Genomic DNA, 17,403 nt, shown 5'->3' with positions numbered 1-17,403 from the left:
CTCACCCTAACCACTGAGCTATCACATTAGTAAAAAACAATCACACCTGTGTGAAGTGAGGGGCGCTCTAATCATCGTACATGATCGTACATCATCATCAAGAATGGTGGTCCCTTATTGGCCAAGGTTTCCCACCGATATACATATGACGATTTGCTCAGACACATGGACGTAAATTCTCCATTCATTGTCAATGGCATTTAATGTTAAATTCCATTGTTCAGACAACACAAACATTAAACACTATAGCTGTTTATAGGAAAAAACACAATATCAATATTGTGAGTGATGGTAATGTGGTATTATTGGTGCTTTTACAAAACATTTACATAAGGTTCTTATGCCATGGCACTGTAGGTGCCACGCCATCTGTTTCGAGCTCCAGCTTCTAGCTTCCTATAGAAATGCCCTTGAGCAAGGTAATTGTCATTAGGACAAATTAAGTCTTTGATTCTCTATTTTCAGCTCTGGAATAAAGTTTTGTTTAGTTGCCAAATGTTGATTTAAATGCTAAATTCATAATAGTAAAGTGATGGCTGATATTACCGGATATTGTGCAATGTGCATCCAATGTGACCACCTGGTGAGCCTGGAAGGTAAAGAGGTGGTTTAATCCGCAGAGGTGTATCAGCTCTGCTCAGCTATGAGCTGGTGACTGAAGTGTGGCTATATCTATGATGCCTAAGTATCTTTGCCTAAGTGCCCTCCCTGTAGCAAGGCACTGAACCCCCAAATCTCTTCAGGGTCAGGGGTACTGCACTTGTGAACCTCCACTCTGACATCTCTGATTAAATACACGTGGACTCGTGGAGGGACTGTGTATGTGTAACTAGGACGGATATGCAAAAATACATTTCAATTGCCCTGTGTGGCAATAGTCATCATCACCCACCTTCAGTCACCAGAAAAATGACACTTCTTCTGACAGTCTGTGTTGTGCTTACAATTTACAATTTAGGCATTTAGCAGACCCTCTTAATCCAGAGCGATTTACATTAAGCAAGAACAAAAAGCATGGCAATACATCATTTACATACAAAGTATAGTTGTCATGAATCATACGTAAGATAAGAACGTAACAGTGGAATATCTATAAAATGAAACTATGCATATATATATATATATATATATATAGTGCTGTTTACATAAAATGCTACATAAACTGCCACCTAAGTCTACATAAAATTACATAAGTTACATAAGTTTAGCCTTTGCTGTGCTTGTGCCTATCAATAGTCTACACTACAGAAACTGGTTGGACAGTGAGTCAAACAATCTGTGACCTGTCACAGCACAGATTGGAAAACAAAAGTATACTTGTTGCTTTCTCTTCGCAGATGAGTAAGGCTGTATAAGTATACTTATTGCATGGTCATCCACAGGTCACTTGTGGATGACCATGCAATAATAAGTAGGCCTATACTTTTGTTTTCCAAAAGTGAGACAGTTTCACATTCTCCTTCTGCTGAGTCTTCCATCCTGAACAGTCTGCAGGGATGGAGTGCTCAGAGCTGAGTTTATTCCAGGGCAGTATTCCTACTTCCCCACTCTTCAGAGTGAACTATAGTACATTCACTACATTGGGAAAATTATAGTTTTAAACTAAACCCAAAAAAAAGAAAGGGAGAAAAAACAGTAGGTCTACTAGGCCTACATCACTGAAAAAAATATATTATGAGAATATACTGTATATACACCCAAATATATATAGTTGTGTAATGGTTAGGCTTAGGCTAGTTGTCTTCTGTTTAACTTTTCAAAAGTGGGACTGGGAGTCGGGATTCGGGACCAGAAATGGGAAGGACTGGGCGACTGGCTCGGTCAGCGCAGTGCGCGATTGCCCTCGAGTGTGTGCGTGCGTGCGCTGCTGGGCTGCGTCGAGCAGAGCCTGTTGGCGCATGTTGGCGCATGCCTCCGTCTTCTTCCGTGAAGAAGAGTCTGCTCACTTTGCTGTGATGTGCTGTCAAACCACACCCTCCGTCCGCAGCTGCTGCACCGGGGCGTAGAGACCCGGCCGGGACTTTTTTTTAGACAGCACAAACTTTCCCCTCAGCGGTACTTGGAACAGAACTCCGTTCACGTTCATAATGAGGAAGACGCAGAATGGCGGAAGCTAGTACGCTTGAAGAACTGCACTCCGAGCTGACTTGCCCCGTGTGTTTGGAGTTGTTCCGCGAACCGGTGATCCTCGAGTGCGGCCATCACTTCTGCCGTGTCTGCATCACCCAGTGCTGGGAGGTGAAGGCCGACGAGCTGCCGACTTGCCCGCAGTGCAGGAAGTCATGCGCCCCGAAGCTGCGACCCAACTCGCTTCTGCGTAACGTCGTGGACAGTGTGAGGAGAGCCGGGGCAATGGACCCCGCAGTGACGAGACCACCCGGCGGAGACCCGGAGTGTTCGCCAGAAGAACCCGATCAGGACCGCGAACCGGGTTCCAGTATGAGCAGCGTCGCCTCTTCCATCGGATATTGGCCGAGTCGTGCCATGGACACAGCGGATATGTGCGAGGAACACGAGGAGAAGTTAAAGTTGTATTGTGAGGACGATCAGATCGCTATCTGCTTGGTGTGCGGGATGTCCCGCGACCACAAGATGCACAATGTCATTCCCATAAACGAGGCGTTTGAGAATTACAAGGTATTGGACCCATATAGGCTATCTCCTCTATTCCTATTGGACTATTTGGTATTAGGATACCCTTCCTAAAAGTGATCTTTCTTGTCAGGTTTCTTGTCTTTGATTGATTGATTTAAATTTGTATTCAGTTTGTAGAATGGGTACAGTTCAAACGAAGGTACAGGTCAATACAAAAACTGCTAAGAGGATAAAGCCAGGAAAAAGACTAGTTTACAATTCAGATGAATTGAAAAGGGTGGACCCTATTGTAAACAAGAGTAATGCTTTATGGTGTCGTCCACAGTTAAGTTTTTGTATTGAGTTGTGCTTGAAATGTACTGTAATTCTCAAACTGTTAATAAATACTTCAATCAATCATCATATGTGTGTTAACTGTTTACTGTGTTTATATCGATAATGGAGCGTTATGTGGATGGAATGTGCCTCAGGTGGCACAACGTTCATACTCGGGTTTAAATCCAGCACTCTATAATTAACAAATAGAGTGATTTGGTTGGAGGTTATGGGGTCTGAATCAGCCCTAGTCTAAAGTTGGAACAAACGGCTCTTTCACTGAGGATCGTGACGCGGCAGTTATTTTAAAATGAGGCTTTCCCTTAGCATCCTGAGCACTTGGGGAATTCAGCAGACCAGTGTTAACCCCCCTCCCCAAACCTTTAACCTTTTCAGTTCATGTGCATCAATGTTTGGTGACTCAAACCACTATATTATATACGGTATATATTTTTTTTTACAGACCACCAGTCTGATCTGGTTTGTTTATATCTGTTGTATTGGAATGGGTTGGATCATTTGGAGTTGGTTAAGTTTGTGAATGAATCATACGTGTCTCTCATTCAAGGTGGTCTTCTTACTAAGAATGCAAGAACCAATCGAATCAGTGACACTAATATTTCCGGTAGACTGTCACTAGACCTGTGTCATGTGTGTTTGCACTGCCTTGCAATTGACCTATTTCTTCTGTCACAGGATAAGTTGGCTGTTGCTCTTGAATGTGTCCAGCTACAGACGGACGAAGTTTCGCTATTTCAAAGCCAGACCAATGAAAAGATCCTCTTTATTAAGGTATTGTGTGTGTGTGTGTGTGTGTGTGACTGTGTGTGTGTATTATGAAAGAGCATGTATTAAAAGACCATTTCATAATCCAAACCAAACAAACACTACACATACTGTGTACTCTGTCTGTAGTGTGTCTGGTATCTGCTGCGTCAAACGAGAATAACTGGCCCCAACATATCATTCAGTTGTATTCTCCCACCCTCTAAAAGACTGGTGGATGACTCATTGACTGTGTTACAACAGTTCATAGGACAGTCATTACGGTGTCATGCACATCCTATTCCCTACTATGCACTCACCAATATACAGTTATATGGCTGCATAATGCATGTAAACATTTATGGTATGTTTTCACTCATTTATATATAGAATAAGCAAACGACTGAGATAGTGCTTTCTTGTGCGTTTGGGGTGAGGAGCGCATATACACTTTTTACGTCTGCATGCATACTTCCATACGTTACTTGTATATGCATGTACTGCACCCATCCCCTAGCAGTAAAGTATGTTGGATTGGGAACAGAGTGGAAATATCTGCTCCCTATATGGTCTGTTTTGTAAGCTAATGACCGAGTATGTATGTGCCTGCCTACGTACTTTAAGGGGTTACACACCCTAACCGAGATATGAGCAGGACAGGAGATAAGAGCAGTTGCCAGTTGGTGACAGAATTTAGGCCTGTTTGCTTTTTCCACTATTGCTTTTACACAATGTGTATGCGTATGTTCTAGCTTTGCGAGGGCTTTGTCCACAAAGCTGGAATGTTGAGGAATTATGAAATAGTTCAGCTACAAAATAAAGACTTGCTGCTCCTCACCTTTCAAGAAGTTATTACAGACTTAATTACAGAGTACTGAGAGTAGACCGTAGGTTTAATTTAGCATTTAGTTTAGGCATTCAACGATGACGTTTCAAGGTTAGAATTTTGGTTAGAGAATTGATGTAGTCAGTCAACAAGACGTGTGGTGTGTGTGTGTGTGTTTCAAGAAAATTACAAATTATTCAAGACTGTGTGGTCTTGCTGCTACAGACACTGAGCTTTGCTTAAAAGAAACAAAGGTCTGCCTTCCTTCATGTATGCAGCTCTCTGTAAATTTACAGTTATGTGCAAACTCTCTGTCTTTCAGTTCTCTGTTTGTCATTGGCAGGATGTGAGAGTGAACTAGGTTGAGGATGTTGGGCAACTCTGCCCACTAGAATGTTGAAAAGCATGTCTGTGTGGGGGGATGCAGTATGACCCACAGAACGCACCCAGGGTGCCGGCCCGATTCCGGCGAGCCGCCCCGCGTCCGAAACATTTGAGAAATGACAGTTACCGTGTGGGGGTCCCTCTACTGTACTGTACTGGCATCACCATATATACAGTTAATATGTGTTTGTGTGTGTGTTAGGTTGCGCACAGGTGGTGAAAAACAACCATGCTGTTTTCGTGCTCAGACCCAGCCAGGCAGCCACCCACACACATAGCTCCGTAAGGGAGTGGTTGCACCACTCAAAAATAGCATTGTGAATTGTGATGTGCTGTGCCTGTGAGCTTGGAGATCAGTTTAATAGATAAGGTCAAAAGGAAACCCTGGGCGAAGTGTATGTTGTGTACTGTATTTTAAATACAGTACATGTGTCCTCCCTGTCAGGAACATGTAGGAGACCTGGATGAGCAGGTGAGCGTGCAGTTTGACCGCCTGAGGGAGTTTCTACGTCAGGAGGAGGAGAGGGTGAAGAAGAAACTGCAGAAGGAGAAAGAGGAGAGACTTGACAAATTGGAGGAGGCCCTCACCCAGGCCACGGAGCAAATCGGTCAACTGGAGAAAACGACCGCCAAGCTCCGCATCAGACTGGAAGAAGAGGACAACCCGGAACTGCTAAAGGTGAAAGAATGGAGAGAGAGGATTGAGACATGCAAGGGAAAAAGACATAATGGGGTGTAGGAGACGGTATTTAAATAGCAAGAGGTTGAGTAGTAAATTTAAAAGCACAAAACACAAAAAAGAAAAGTGGGAAAATGTTAAAACAATAGAAAGCAACAGGCATGGGAGGGTTGAGCAGTGACTACCATATTAATATTGTAGTGATGTGCCCTGTTCTATTCTGCTCTCTTCCAGGGAATCAAGGACTTCATTGGAGGGTAAGCAGCGGAAATAAATCAGCCTTATCTGATCTGGTCAACAACCAGCTGGGATTCGAGGGCCCGCATGACTGCAATGAGTGCTTATTGAGTTACTCAATGATCTCTAAATACAAAGTAGCTTAGTTTACCGTTATTGTAGGCTTCTGTCAACACCATTCTAAACAACAGGAGCTGTTCAGTACCGGATAGGTCAAAAACAAATTAAAGAACAGTCTCTCTCTCCCTCTCTCTCCATCCGTCCCTCCCTCCCTCCTAGTGCTGAGAGTTGGTTTGAGCGCCCTACAGAGGTGAGTATGGAGCTGCAGTCTGGAGAGTACATTGGACCTTTACAGTATAGGACATGGAAAAAGATGGTCTCCGTTCTTCAGCCAGGTATAACACACACACACACACACACACACACACACACACACACACACACACACACACACACACACACACACACACACACACACACACACACACACACACACACACACACACACACACACACACACACACACACACACACACACACACACACACACACACACACACACACACACACACACACACCACACACACACACACAATTTTAGTAATTTATTATGTAATACGCTCAGGGGATGTCTTGCCATACTATAAGCTCTGTTCAGAAGATGAGGTTTAGGAAACCTCAGGTCTGAAATTGTTCCACATGTTGGTAGCTTATCAGAAGTAAAAGGAATGCTCTTACACTACTGATTTGGTAGTGTACCGGTAGGTTTATTGCTGAGTGAAAAAAAAGAGAAAGTAAAAAAAATAATGGCATTTGTTCATTCTATTCTTATTATAATTTAAAATTCCTTTATGTCTTCTAAAAAGCACTTACAGTGTATTAAATGTTCTATAGCCTATAAATGAACCATATTGACCTTGCACTGGGACCTTGACCTTTATCCCATTTAATTTGGAGGGGAAAAAAGAGAGAGAGGTCACCCTATCACCTCAAAATAATATGCCAGGTATGATCCAAATCTGATTAAGGGTGCATTCACACCAGGATGTTTTACTACTCGGAATTCGGAAAGTGCGCTTCGTTCGGGCATGTGTGAAGGCTCATTCGAATTCTGGTGTGGATCAAACAAAGACATTTTAATTCACCAAAAAACGGGTTTCGTCTCGCGATGAGGAAAGAGAAGGCATTATTACGCAGTGTAAAGATGTCCCGTGGACAGACGTGGTCTAATGAAGAGAGATAGAACCCCTTATTGCAATGTGGCCAGATGATCATATATCAAATGTTGAAGATTACACTTCAAAAACACTGCAGTGTACACTGTACAGGATATATTGCGAGAGAATGGAGGCGATTGGGTTCCATCGCACATTTGCACAATGTCGCATTAAAGTAAAGAGTTTGAGCTTGCAGTACAGACCTGGACCGGGAAAAATGACAGATGCTTGTGATTACATTATGTCCCCTCCCATGTTAAAATGACAGATATTATTGGAGTTGCCTCAACTCTTTCTGCTTGGTGTGTGTGTGTGTGTGTGTGTGTGTGTGTGTGTGTGTGTGTGTGTGTGTGTGTGTGCAGGGCTTAAAGTTCTCCGTCCTGGGGACGGATTTCCGTCTTGAGGACTTCATATGGGCCATTTATGAGATCGGTGCAGATCTGCAAAAACATTTTTTAATAAGGGGGGTGGATGTAGGCATGGCCACGGTGTGAATGACATTAAGTCATCATTAATCGTCTTATCCCCTTCGCTGAGCCTCTACTCCGAAACAATCAAAACGGATTTAGACGTGGTAGATCCCCTTTGAGTCAAATCCTATGCTTACGTAGGGTTATTGAGGAATCACAGCTATGCAACATCGATCTCGCACTAGTCTTTGTTGATTTCTCAAAGGCTTTTGATTCAGTGGACAGAGCCAAAATGTTTGAAATTCTTAAATGATATGGTATCCCCGACAAAATGATCAATGCCATAAAATCGATCATCCTTACTCCCGACGGAGAAACACCATCATTCCCCATCCTTGCTGGCATTCTCCAAGGTGACACACTTGCCCCGTTTCTATTTATTATTGTTGTTGATTATGTTCTTCGTATGTCAGTTGATACTATCAATGAAAAGGGCTACCAACTAAACCCTAGGAGAAGCTCTCGTCATCCTGCTAAATACCTAACAATCATCAATCAATCATTGGAATACGCTCAGGCTCTCCTTCAGGCCCAGGCCACACGTATGTGGATCTTTTGCTAAACGCACATTTCTTTGTGCGTTTGGGCCTTTCAGCCACACGCAAACGGCGTTTTCGGCCACTCAAACGGAGGTTTTTGGAAACGGATAAATAAGTGAAGATTTTCGAAAATATCCGGATCAGTGGAGCTGTGTAGTCATGCGAAACGGAGCTTTTGAGAAACGATGATGTCACAGCTTATTAGCGCATATCATTTTTACTATAATTAGGTGAGAAATGCAGCTTGTGCCTGCATGGAAACTACATGGACGGATATCTTCGATTGTTCATGTTTATATATCACTGTTAACAACTTTAAAACAACTGCACTGTCTGCAGCGCGAGCAAAGGCTCTGCTCTGCTGCATCCTCCATAATAAATATATCAGCCTACTAGTCCAGTAATAAATATATCAGCCTACTAGTCCAGTAATAAATATATCAGCCTACTAGTCCAGTAATAAATATATCAGCCTACTAGTCCAGTAATAAATATATCAGCCTACTAGTCCAGTGCGGTCTGGTGATTTCATTTGTATTGGTGCCGAGTGTGAAGCTTGAACAATAGATTAATTGCGGTTCGCTACAGATAAACTGTGGACATATTAACCTACCAATAAAGGACCGAGGCCAAATGCCATTGCGCAGTACGCAGTACACCATCAACAAGTCTGTGTGTGCATAGCCATGTGAAACTATATTCTTGTGCTGTATTTTGCTCTCCATTTCATGGTCATGGTCATGGAGGAAGAGAGAGAGAGGGTGCAGAGAGAGAGAGAGAGAGAGTTGTGAATGGAATCTCAAATAGCGTGGTTGGTGTTGGTGAGAAGAAAGTATACAGTGAGTGGGTCGCCGTGCGCATATATGGCACATCTCTGTCCTGTTATAGGTAATAAAGGGCGCACCCTTGACTGCATTCCGTTGTCACTGTGCCTGCATGCCGTCAATGTGTGCGTGTGAACTTGTATTAGCCTACATTATAACATGACATGTATTATACACCTGGAAATTATAGCCACTCTACAAGCTCACAACTGGTTGTGGACGCGACACTTCTACTGTAGGTCTGACTTATATGGAGAGAAAAGTCGAGAGTCGGGATTTGGAGATTTACGCACATATTGCATGTGACATGCTGACAGACAATGAAAGAAACATGTTCCACTTCCACTCACAATTTAGGTGGCTTTTAAAATACTTATTTCTTCATTCAAAAATATGATTGGCACCTCATAAGTTTAAATATAAAATCAAATATAATATAGCCTACAATTGAAACCTGCTACTGCAGTGATTTTATCCTGTGTTCAATGCGTTTCTGCGTTTGTGTGTGGACATAGATATCTCTGTCGTATGGCCAGGGATTATTTCTAAAACGGAGGACGGAAATATCTGTTTTGCAAAAGATCCAGAGTAGTGTAGCCTGGGCCTCAGTCTCTTGAGCAGGCCTCCAACTGTGAAAACAATTGTACTGATCCTAAGTGATCACTGCGGTCTTGTCTATTGATAACAGTCGAAACGGGTGACTAGGAAGGGTATGGCCTGGTCAGCCTGCAATGACATGCATAAGATCTGGTCATCCCAGCTTAGTAAGATGTTAAAAGTAAAAATATTGCCCAGGCGGTGGCGTAACCGTCTGGGCACCCGACTGGTAATCCAGTCGCAGTGTGCCGCGGGTTCGACTCCCGAGCCCGACACGGCCTTTACTGCATGTCTTCCCCCATCTCTCTCCCGTTTCCTGTCAGCCTACTGTCTGTCCCTTCAAAAAACCAATAAAAGGCGTAAGCCGCAAAAAAAATATTTAGGACGACCGTTGAGCCGATTCTACTCTATGGCTCCGAGACATGGACACTTTCAAAGAAACTAGAGAAACGTTTGGATGGCACTTACACCGCCTTCTAATGAGAGCACAAAATCTGTCTTGGAAGAGCCACCCATCGACTAATCTAATATACGGCAACCTTCCCCGTGTTTCTTCACTAGTCCGATCCAGAAGAACACAGTTTGCCGGCCACTGCTACAGAGCTGACAATGAGGTTATATCTTCCCTTCTTCTCTGGAGTCCTGCCTCAAAGCAGACCAGAGGTAGAAAACTGTCGTTCCCCGTTGTCATCGCTAGGGACACATGCATCAGTAAGCAGGAACTGGGGGTGGCAATGAAAGACCGGGAAGTCTGGCGTGACATTGTGAAATCCATGATCTCGACCGCAGTTGAAAAATGATGATGAAGTCATCAAAACGCAGCATATACTTGCTACTAGTCAAGAGATCTCTCCAAAGTCCAAACCACCAAGCTTCCATTCACACTCAAATAATATTTATATTTAATATCGATCAGCTGCTCAGAATGCACCACGCCGCCCACGCGCTGCTGAATGTAACCCGACACGGCGACACCGAAGTGTTGGCGTGCCGTGTCGTGCGCACTGCTGCGCAGACAGTAAATAGCAGATCTGCAAGCTCAGTGTCACGAATGCTACGTGCTGTGAGCTTGTATATCTGCTATTTGCTGCACGCAACACCAGTGTGCAACTATAAGCCTGATTTCGCCCTGCTATTATGACTTAAAAGTAGCACAGATTTAATTTACCACTGAAGTTATGGAAGTTTCTCCATGGATCATGGCAGCGTCCAAAATTACAGGAATAATGGAAGTCACTGGAGTTCTAAATCGAAAGTTGATTACACCAGCAACAGGTATATGGAATGGAATTATTTTGTTGACAGGGAAGGCAGCCGTAATTGACAATAAAAGTGCTTAAATTAGACAGCGCTGTGGAACATTGCTATTTTTGTCAATTAGAGATTTATTTGTCTCACAAAAGTTAAAAATAAGAAAAAGGCTGCACACTCGTAGCCACGAGGCTGTATATTTATTGACAAGAATCCAACGTTTCGACCTACGAGGTCTTCTTCAGGGAATAAACCAGCCAGAGGACAATCACACACTTTATAGGGGAGCAACAACAGGTGGACTCCATAGGGGGTGTGGTCGTCATCAGGAAAAAACAATCATTGTGATTGGGAAGCCATATTGAGGCAGGTAAGCGTCCGAGCGATTCCCAAGCGCGAGTTGAATTTGGAGCGCTGTGATTGGTTGTAGGAAGTAGGAAGCGCTGGGCTGTGTTTTGGACCGCACACAAGTGTTTATGCCTACTAGTACTCTATGACTAGTACTAACCCTATCTCTAACTCTAACCTAAACATAACTGCAAGCAGGGGAGCAACGCATCCCTCACCAACCTTAATCCAATCTTTTAATGCACCCCTCACCAACCTTAATCCAAAAACTATTAAAAAGTCAGCAGTAGTAAAAGAGGTGGCGGCAGTGGGGCACGAACGCGTGAAGCATGGTATTACAAGTCGGCGTAGTAATCCACTAGGCTAGCGAGGCAGCTGGCAGAATGGGGTTTGTATTAGAAGGTGAGGTTCTGCCCGCGCGGGCGGCGCTTTCCTTGGCTACTAGTACCACGCGTGGCCGGCGTGGTAAAATGAGCGCTCCTTCCCGCAGAACCTGCTTGGGAATCGCTCGGACGCGGCAGGTAACCATGCATAATGCCAAATATAACCAGAATAAGTTAATATTCAATGCACAAGATGTATTTACTGTTTAGCTATAATGTGCAATAATAAATACATTTTAAGTCATTGGTTAAATATTTGCAATAGCATTTTTATATTAATTAAGAGATTTAATACATTTTAGAAATCATATAGAAAAGCTGGGGAGACAGAATACAAAAGAGAAAGAGAAAACACTCAAAACACTGAAGTGTAAATCAATTAAGTGGAACAGGGCAGTTCTTTGGTCAAACTCCTGAAAGAGAGAAGGCCGAATTGATAGGGCACCAGAGGAGGGTCTGTTATATTAGGTCACATTCTCACCGAATACTTCGGTAGACTCGATGCGAATGGGCAGAGAAGTTGGGATTCTTGCATATTTAATTTGCTGCAGTTTGCCTTCACACTGGCTGTGTCAAGCGCAGCAAGGAAACGCAGCAGGGAATTTTATCAATGTGTTCAATTCATAAACTATAGCCTACACAGTGAAATCTATGGTGTTAAAATTATACTCATAATGTGCATGTTTTGTGCCGTCGAGGACTCTCTCTCTCTCTCTCTCTCTCTCCGCACGCACTGTTCCTTTGGGCATAGAGGCACAGCAGCACAGACAGAAAAAGTCCCTGGCCTAAGTCCCCACACAGTGACAGCACTCCATGTTTACGGCACGCACAGACAGACAGACAGACAGAATATTCTGTAGGCTACACCAAGTGTTTTTATGTGTTTCCTTAAGCAATTGATTAATGTACTCGTCCTCATTTCGACCATGGGCTTGGTCTTCTCATTCGACCACGTCTATCTATCCACGGTAACGGGACATCTTGCGTAAAATATGCCTTCTCCGTCTCCAACTGTGTTTAGCTCCTCACCCGCCACATTGTTTGCTTCATTTCCTTCATTTGCTGCGGATTGCATTCACACCTGCACCAAATCGTAATCAAGTGCGATTGGAAGCGAAGCGAAACCCCCGTTTTTGGTCTGAGTAGAATGCGGTTCTTTGATGTGCATTAGGATTCTTCACACCTGCCAAACGAAACGCACTTTCCGACAATGTGCAGCAGGATTCGTTTTAATCGCAGTAAAGCTTTCTGGTGTGAAGGTCACCTTATAGACCATACTAATTACAATTCAAGTAGCAGGAAGATACATTTCAATATCATAAATAGAACCCAACAAGAATTAAATTGGCAGTAACACTGGAGGACACAGGTAGAGGGGAGTGAGTAAAAACTGGTGTTCACATAATCCTGAGTAGATGATGAAATGACAAAAAGTTTTTTTGAAAGTGAAATATCCCTGTCTGTGTGTGTGTGTGTGTGTATAAAACAGAGTATATAAAACACCCCAATTGCATCATTCCTTTCTAGCTATCTCAGAGGTGACCCTTGACCCGGACACAGCCTATCCCCGTCTGTGGGTTTCACCATGTCGCACCAGCGTTCGAATTGGGGACATCCAGCCCAACCTGCCCAACAACCCCGAACGCTTCACCCGCTACAACATTGTCCTCGGCTTGGAGGCCTTCTCCTCCGGCAGGCACTACTGGGAGGTGGATGTGGGCTCTAAGACCGCCTGGGGTCTGGGTGTGGCCACTTCCTCCGTCAACAGGAAAGAGGAAATAAGCCTCTGTCCAGAGGACGGTTTCTGGACACTGGTGCTACGGGACAACGGCGATGGCACCAGCGAATACGAAGCATGCACTGACACAGAGGAGAGTTTGTTGCTTCCCCCAAGACCCCCCAAGAGGGTGGGCATCTACCTGGACTACGATAGTGGCGAGGTGGCGTTTTATGATGCCGGGGATATGAAACACCTGTTCACCTTCTGCGACGCAAAGTTCAAAGAACCCGTTTACCCGTACTTCAACCCCTGGCCTATTATAAACGGACGCAACCGTGGGGCCCTCGTCATTGTACCACCTCTGTGAGATGTTTGCCACATTAACGCTGCTGCTATGAGACTCTCACCTTTATAACTTAAAGCTGCAATCTGTAAGTTTCATGTTCTAGCCAGGATTTGAACCCAGGAATTCCCTGTGGGAGACAACTTCTGTCAAGAGGGAATTCCTGCTTGTCCAGGGTATACATTGTGCTTATGACCTTCAGGCTACATTTTCCAATGGAAGAGTAAGAAGACCGTCCTCAAACCACTGCTAGTTATGTAAGGGATAATGTATGGCTAAGTGATCATTGTTGATAGATAAATCACCCTGTGATTTATCTACCACCTAGCCATACATTATCCCGCTTATTACACGGCTACTTAATACAAATTAATAACTTGACCCAAAAGTCACAAAAAACAAAGTATTTCCTTGCTTAGGGTAATGAAAGTATTCCAAGTTGGCGCCACAGAGCGCAACGAATCGCCTCGGAAACAAGTAAGTGCGTGTTGATCAAATCAACTTTCGGTCTATTTCTCGCTTCAAATGTTTTCAAAAACATTCTTGAGAGCAATGTTTAGTTAAACCATTTAGGACTGAGGCAGATTTTTGCTATGTATTGTAGATGGCAACAAGAACCACAAAAGGTTACAGATTACAGCATAAAATCCAAGCAGCGCAAGCAGGTGCTCTGAGCCTTCGATTAGGCAGCCGTCTGTTATAGAGCGGAGCAGTCTGTTATCAAGAAATAACACACCGCTAAATTCAGCTATTGACCAATCAATCAAGCATTCAACCAAGCCGTGTAATAAATTGTATTAACATGCTCTACCGTCCATACACAATCGTATTCTTTTATAAGTTCCAGATTGCAGCTCCAATTCCTCATCAGCTATTTAAAAAATGTCACATTCTTTACGGAGCACCTTTGTCGCCAGCTCCTCAGCTCCATTGGACATGACACCACACAGTGTTTTTATTATTCACACAATAGCATGAAACCACTGCCATAGATGCATGCCATGTGATAACATGAGAACCTGCTAAACCCCGTGACCTAATGACTATGCTTGAAAGATGTGTGCTTACCGTAAGTTGATCACATAGAAATACGACTGGACAAATAAGTTGGTAATGTGTTTTATATTGGGTGGGAATACTACTAGAAGATTTGGGTAAGATCTAATTATCATAACTTTATTCTTTTGAGAAATGCCTTGCTTATAATACAGTATCTAACCCTATAACAAACTATGTATAGTGATATTCTAATGACATCTAACACACATGGAACTATTACATTTTTATTGGTATTTCTTGATTATCATAAATGTACAATTCATATGCCCCTACAATGGATGGACACATACTTTCAAAAAGCTTACCTCTATCTGGTTGTTAAATATATTTGATTACACTCTTATCTAGCCATTTGCCATGATGTAATTGATGCAGGATAGTGCAGGTCGAGTTTAAGCCCGACTAGGTAGATGAGTGTTGTGGTCTGTAGTTGTTTTATTCCACTAGAGGGCAGCAAATCACAACCACTGATCTATTCAACAGCATTCCATGCAAAGCTATTGTTAAAGCCCATCAGCTCAGTCCACAACCTCATTACCCCATTCAAAGGTTTCTGGAAATTATTTGTTTCAAATAGATTATGTTGGATTATGCCACTAACCACACTCAGGGTTCTCTGTTTTAGCAGGGGAGGGGGGGCTGCTTTGGATGAGCCTTTTGGCCCTTGGTCCGTTTGAAATGTTTCATATCACTGCCATGTTTTCTGAGCAATGATCTATTTTATAAGAATACATTTTTCTGTAATCCTAGTCCTGGACAAAGTAACAGCACATTGTTGAAGCAACATTGCACAATACCAGTAGTCACCCTCCAATCACCAGCATCTGTGTGCTGGAATGTATTGGGTTGACACTAAGGTCTCGGAGGCACTTGCCTGTCGGGCAAGTACTACTTGCTCAAAGGTCATGTACACTTGCCCGAAAAGTAAATCGTCCAGTATAAAATGATAGGTAGGTGTACAATTTAAATTAGCGTTCAATTATACATCCATCTACAACCACTTATCCGTAGTCTGGTCGCGGGGGCAACAGCTCCACCAGAGAGCTCCAGACATTCCACTCCAGAGCAACATTAGTGACTTCCTCCTGGGGGATCCCGAGGCGTTCCAAGGCCAGTGAGTCGATGTAATCGCTCCATCTGCGCCTTGGTCTGCCCCGGGGTCTCCTCCCAATGGGACGTGCATCGAGGACCTCCCTCCTCCCTAGGAAGACGCTCGAGAGGCATCCTAACCAAATGCCCGAACCACCTAAGCTGGCTCCTTTCCAGGCAAAGAATTTAAGAATTATTTTTGTTTTACTTTCTGGGGCTGTTCGATACAATAAATGTACCTCAATTTGTATGCCAAATACCTATATAAATATGATTATGACTATGGGTTCACACTTATTTTTAAGTTTAGCAACAGTGAAAATGGCACATTAGGTAAACAATTTTACATTCCACAGACCAGAAGACAGAATGCTCTGGTCAGGTTCAGGTTTAGACACATCTAGTGTTTTGTATATAGACAGTTGCGTCCCATCTCAAACAAACACTTGCCCGGTCAGGCAACCTGAAAGCAACCTCCTCCTGCCCAAAAGTTTTATTTACCTGCCAGGGGCAGGTGGGCAACCTTTAGTGTCAACGCCTGCAGGGATCAAACCAACAACCTGTTGCGTTGATCTGCTTTTCCACACATATTTGTGGAAGGCCATGTGTTTTTATCAAGTATTTTCACTTTTTCAGGAAAAGCAAATGGACAATTAATTTACAGAAGGTAAATCATCCAAATACTTCAACTTCTGTGTAGAATGTTGCATTTGCATAGTCTATACCCTATAACACATTCCATCCAGTGAGCAAGTTGATCATTTGACTTCTGTGGCAAACAAATAAATGATGAGAATTAGTCTGACGCAATTAAAGCTCATTCAAGATCCATGACATGTCTGTTTTATCTCTTTGCGTCATCTGCCTATACATTAACCATGGCCCTGTCAGTAACTCAGGGGCCTTGTTGTGGTTAGAGTGTCCGCGCTGGGACTGGAAGGTCAGGGGTCAGGGGACCCAGCCGGGTCATACCAAAAACTGAAAAATGGGACCCACTGCCTCCCTGCTTGGCACTCACCACTCAGCATCAAGGGTTGGATTGGGGGTAAACTAGTCCCTGCGACATACTAGCATAATGTCCAGGTGGTGTACTTGTACATCATGTCCAGGGGGTGTACTTATACATCAAACTGCCTCACGCTACAGAAACGAGATAGGCTCCTGCCCCATGGGCCGCATGGCTTGGCAAGGATTACTTACTGACAGTGTCTCAAAATCAAGACTTATGTCCATATCCTCCTCCCTCCCTGTCTCTCACTACCGCTATCCTGATCTGTAATTAGATATCATTACAGACTGGATGGCATCCAGTAGTAACACAAGCCTTCTTTACTTCTACCTTACTGCTCTTTCTCTGTCATCCATCCCCTACTACTATAATCTCTCCTTCAATCACTCCATCACTCAGGAATCGGATCAACAAGTAGGACTTTGTTGCTGTCAGGCAAAAACCTTGTATGTCCAAAACTGTCCTAAAGGGGCCGAGTGGTTAAGACCACATTAATAAGCTCTAATGCAATCGATTCCCGAGCCCGACGACCGTTGCTTCGTGTCATTACTGCCGGTCTCTCCCGTTCTCATTTTAAACAACACGTTGTTGTAATCTTTAACATTTTCGAAATAAAATATAATAAATAAAACTCTCCTAAATAGCATATCTACAAAGGCCCCTTTTCCACCAAAAGAACTGGTTCTGTTATTTATTTTGTACGATGGTTTAAATCACATCCTGAATAGTGACACGCCCACTTTGGTTCCCACT

General features: G+C 43.5%; 2 protein-coding genes across 2 annotated transcripts in view; one reads left to right on the top strand and one right to left on the bottom strand.

Moving 5' to 3' along the window:
- Positions 1-17,403, bottom strand: part of LOC306925212 (endonuclease domain-containing 1 protein-like) — a gene marked incomplete at its 3' end in the record, with an annotated part of 36,321 nt that overhangs the window by 5,260 nt on the left and 13,658 nt on the right. The window lies entirely within an intron of this gene.
- LOC306926421 (zinc-binding protein A33-like) lies at positions 1,977-15,815 on the top strand. The gene is made up of 6 exons (XM_079505699.1): positions 1,977-2,637; positions 3,607-3,702; positions 5,331-5,564; positions 5,799-5,821; positions 6,081-6,196; positions 12,958-15,815. The coding sequence occupies exons 1-6, from the start codon at positions 2,104-2,106 to the stop codon at positions 13,515-13,517; spliced, it is 1,563 nt and encodes a 520-aa protein (XP_079361825.1). The 5' UTR covers positions 1,977-2,103; the 3' UTR covers positions 13,518-15,815.

The sequence above is a fragment of the Electrona antarctica genome (genome assembly GCF_951216825.1).
Source record: "Electrona antarctica genome assembly, chromosome: 1".
Taxonomy (NCBI): Eukaryota; Metazoa; Chordata; class Actinopteri; order Myctophiformes; family Myctophidae; genus Electrona; species Electrona antarctica.
This window is presented reverse-complemented; position numbering and strand designations above follow the sequence as displayed.

Coding starts and splice junctions, on each gene's coding strand:
- LOC306926421 (XM_079505699.1), top strand. CDS start 2,104: ATGGCGGAAGCTAGTACGCTTGAAGAACTGCACTCCGAGCTGACTTGC. Junction 2,638..3,606: donor AGGCGTTTGAGAATTACAAG/GTATTGGACCCA, acceptor CTTCTGTCACAG/GATAAGTTGGCTGTTGCTCT. Junction 6,197..12,957: donor GGTCTCCGTTCTTCAGCCAG/GTATAACACACA, acceptor ATTCCTTTCTAG/CTATCTCAGAGGTGACCCTT.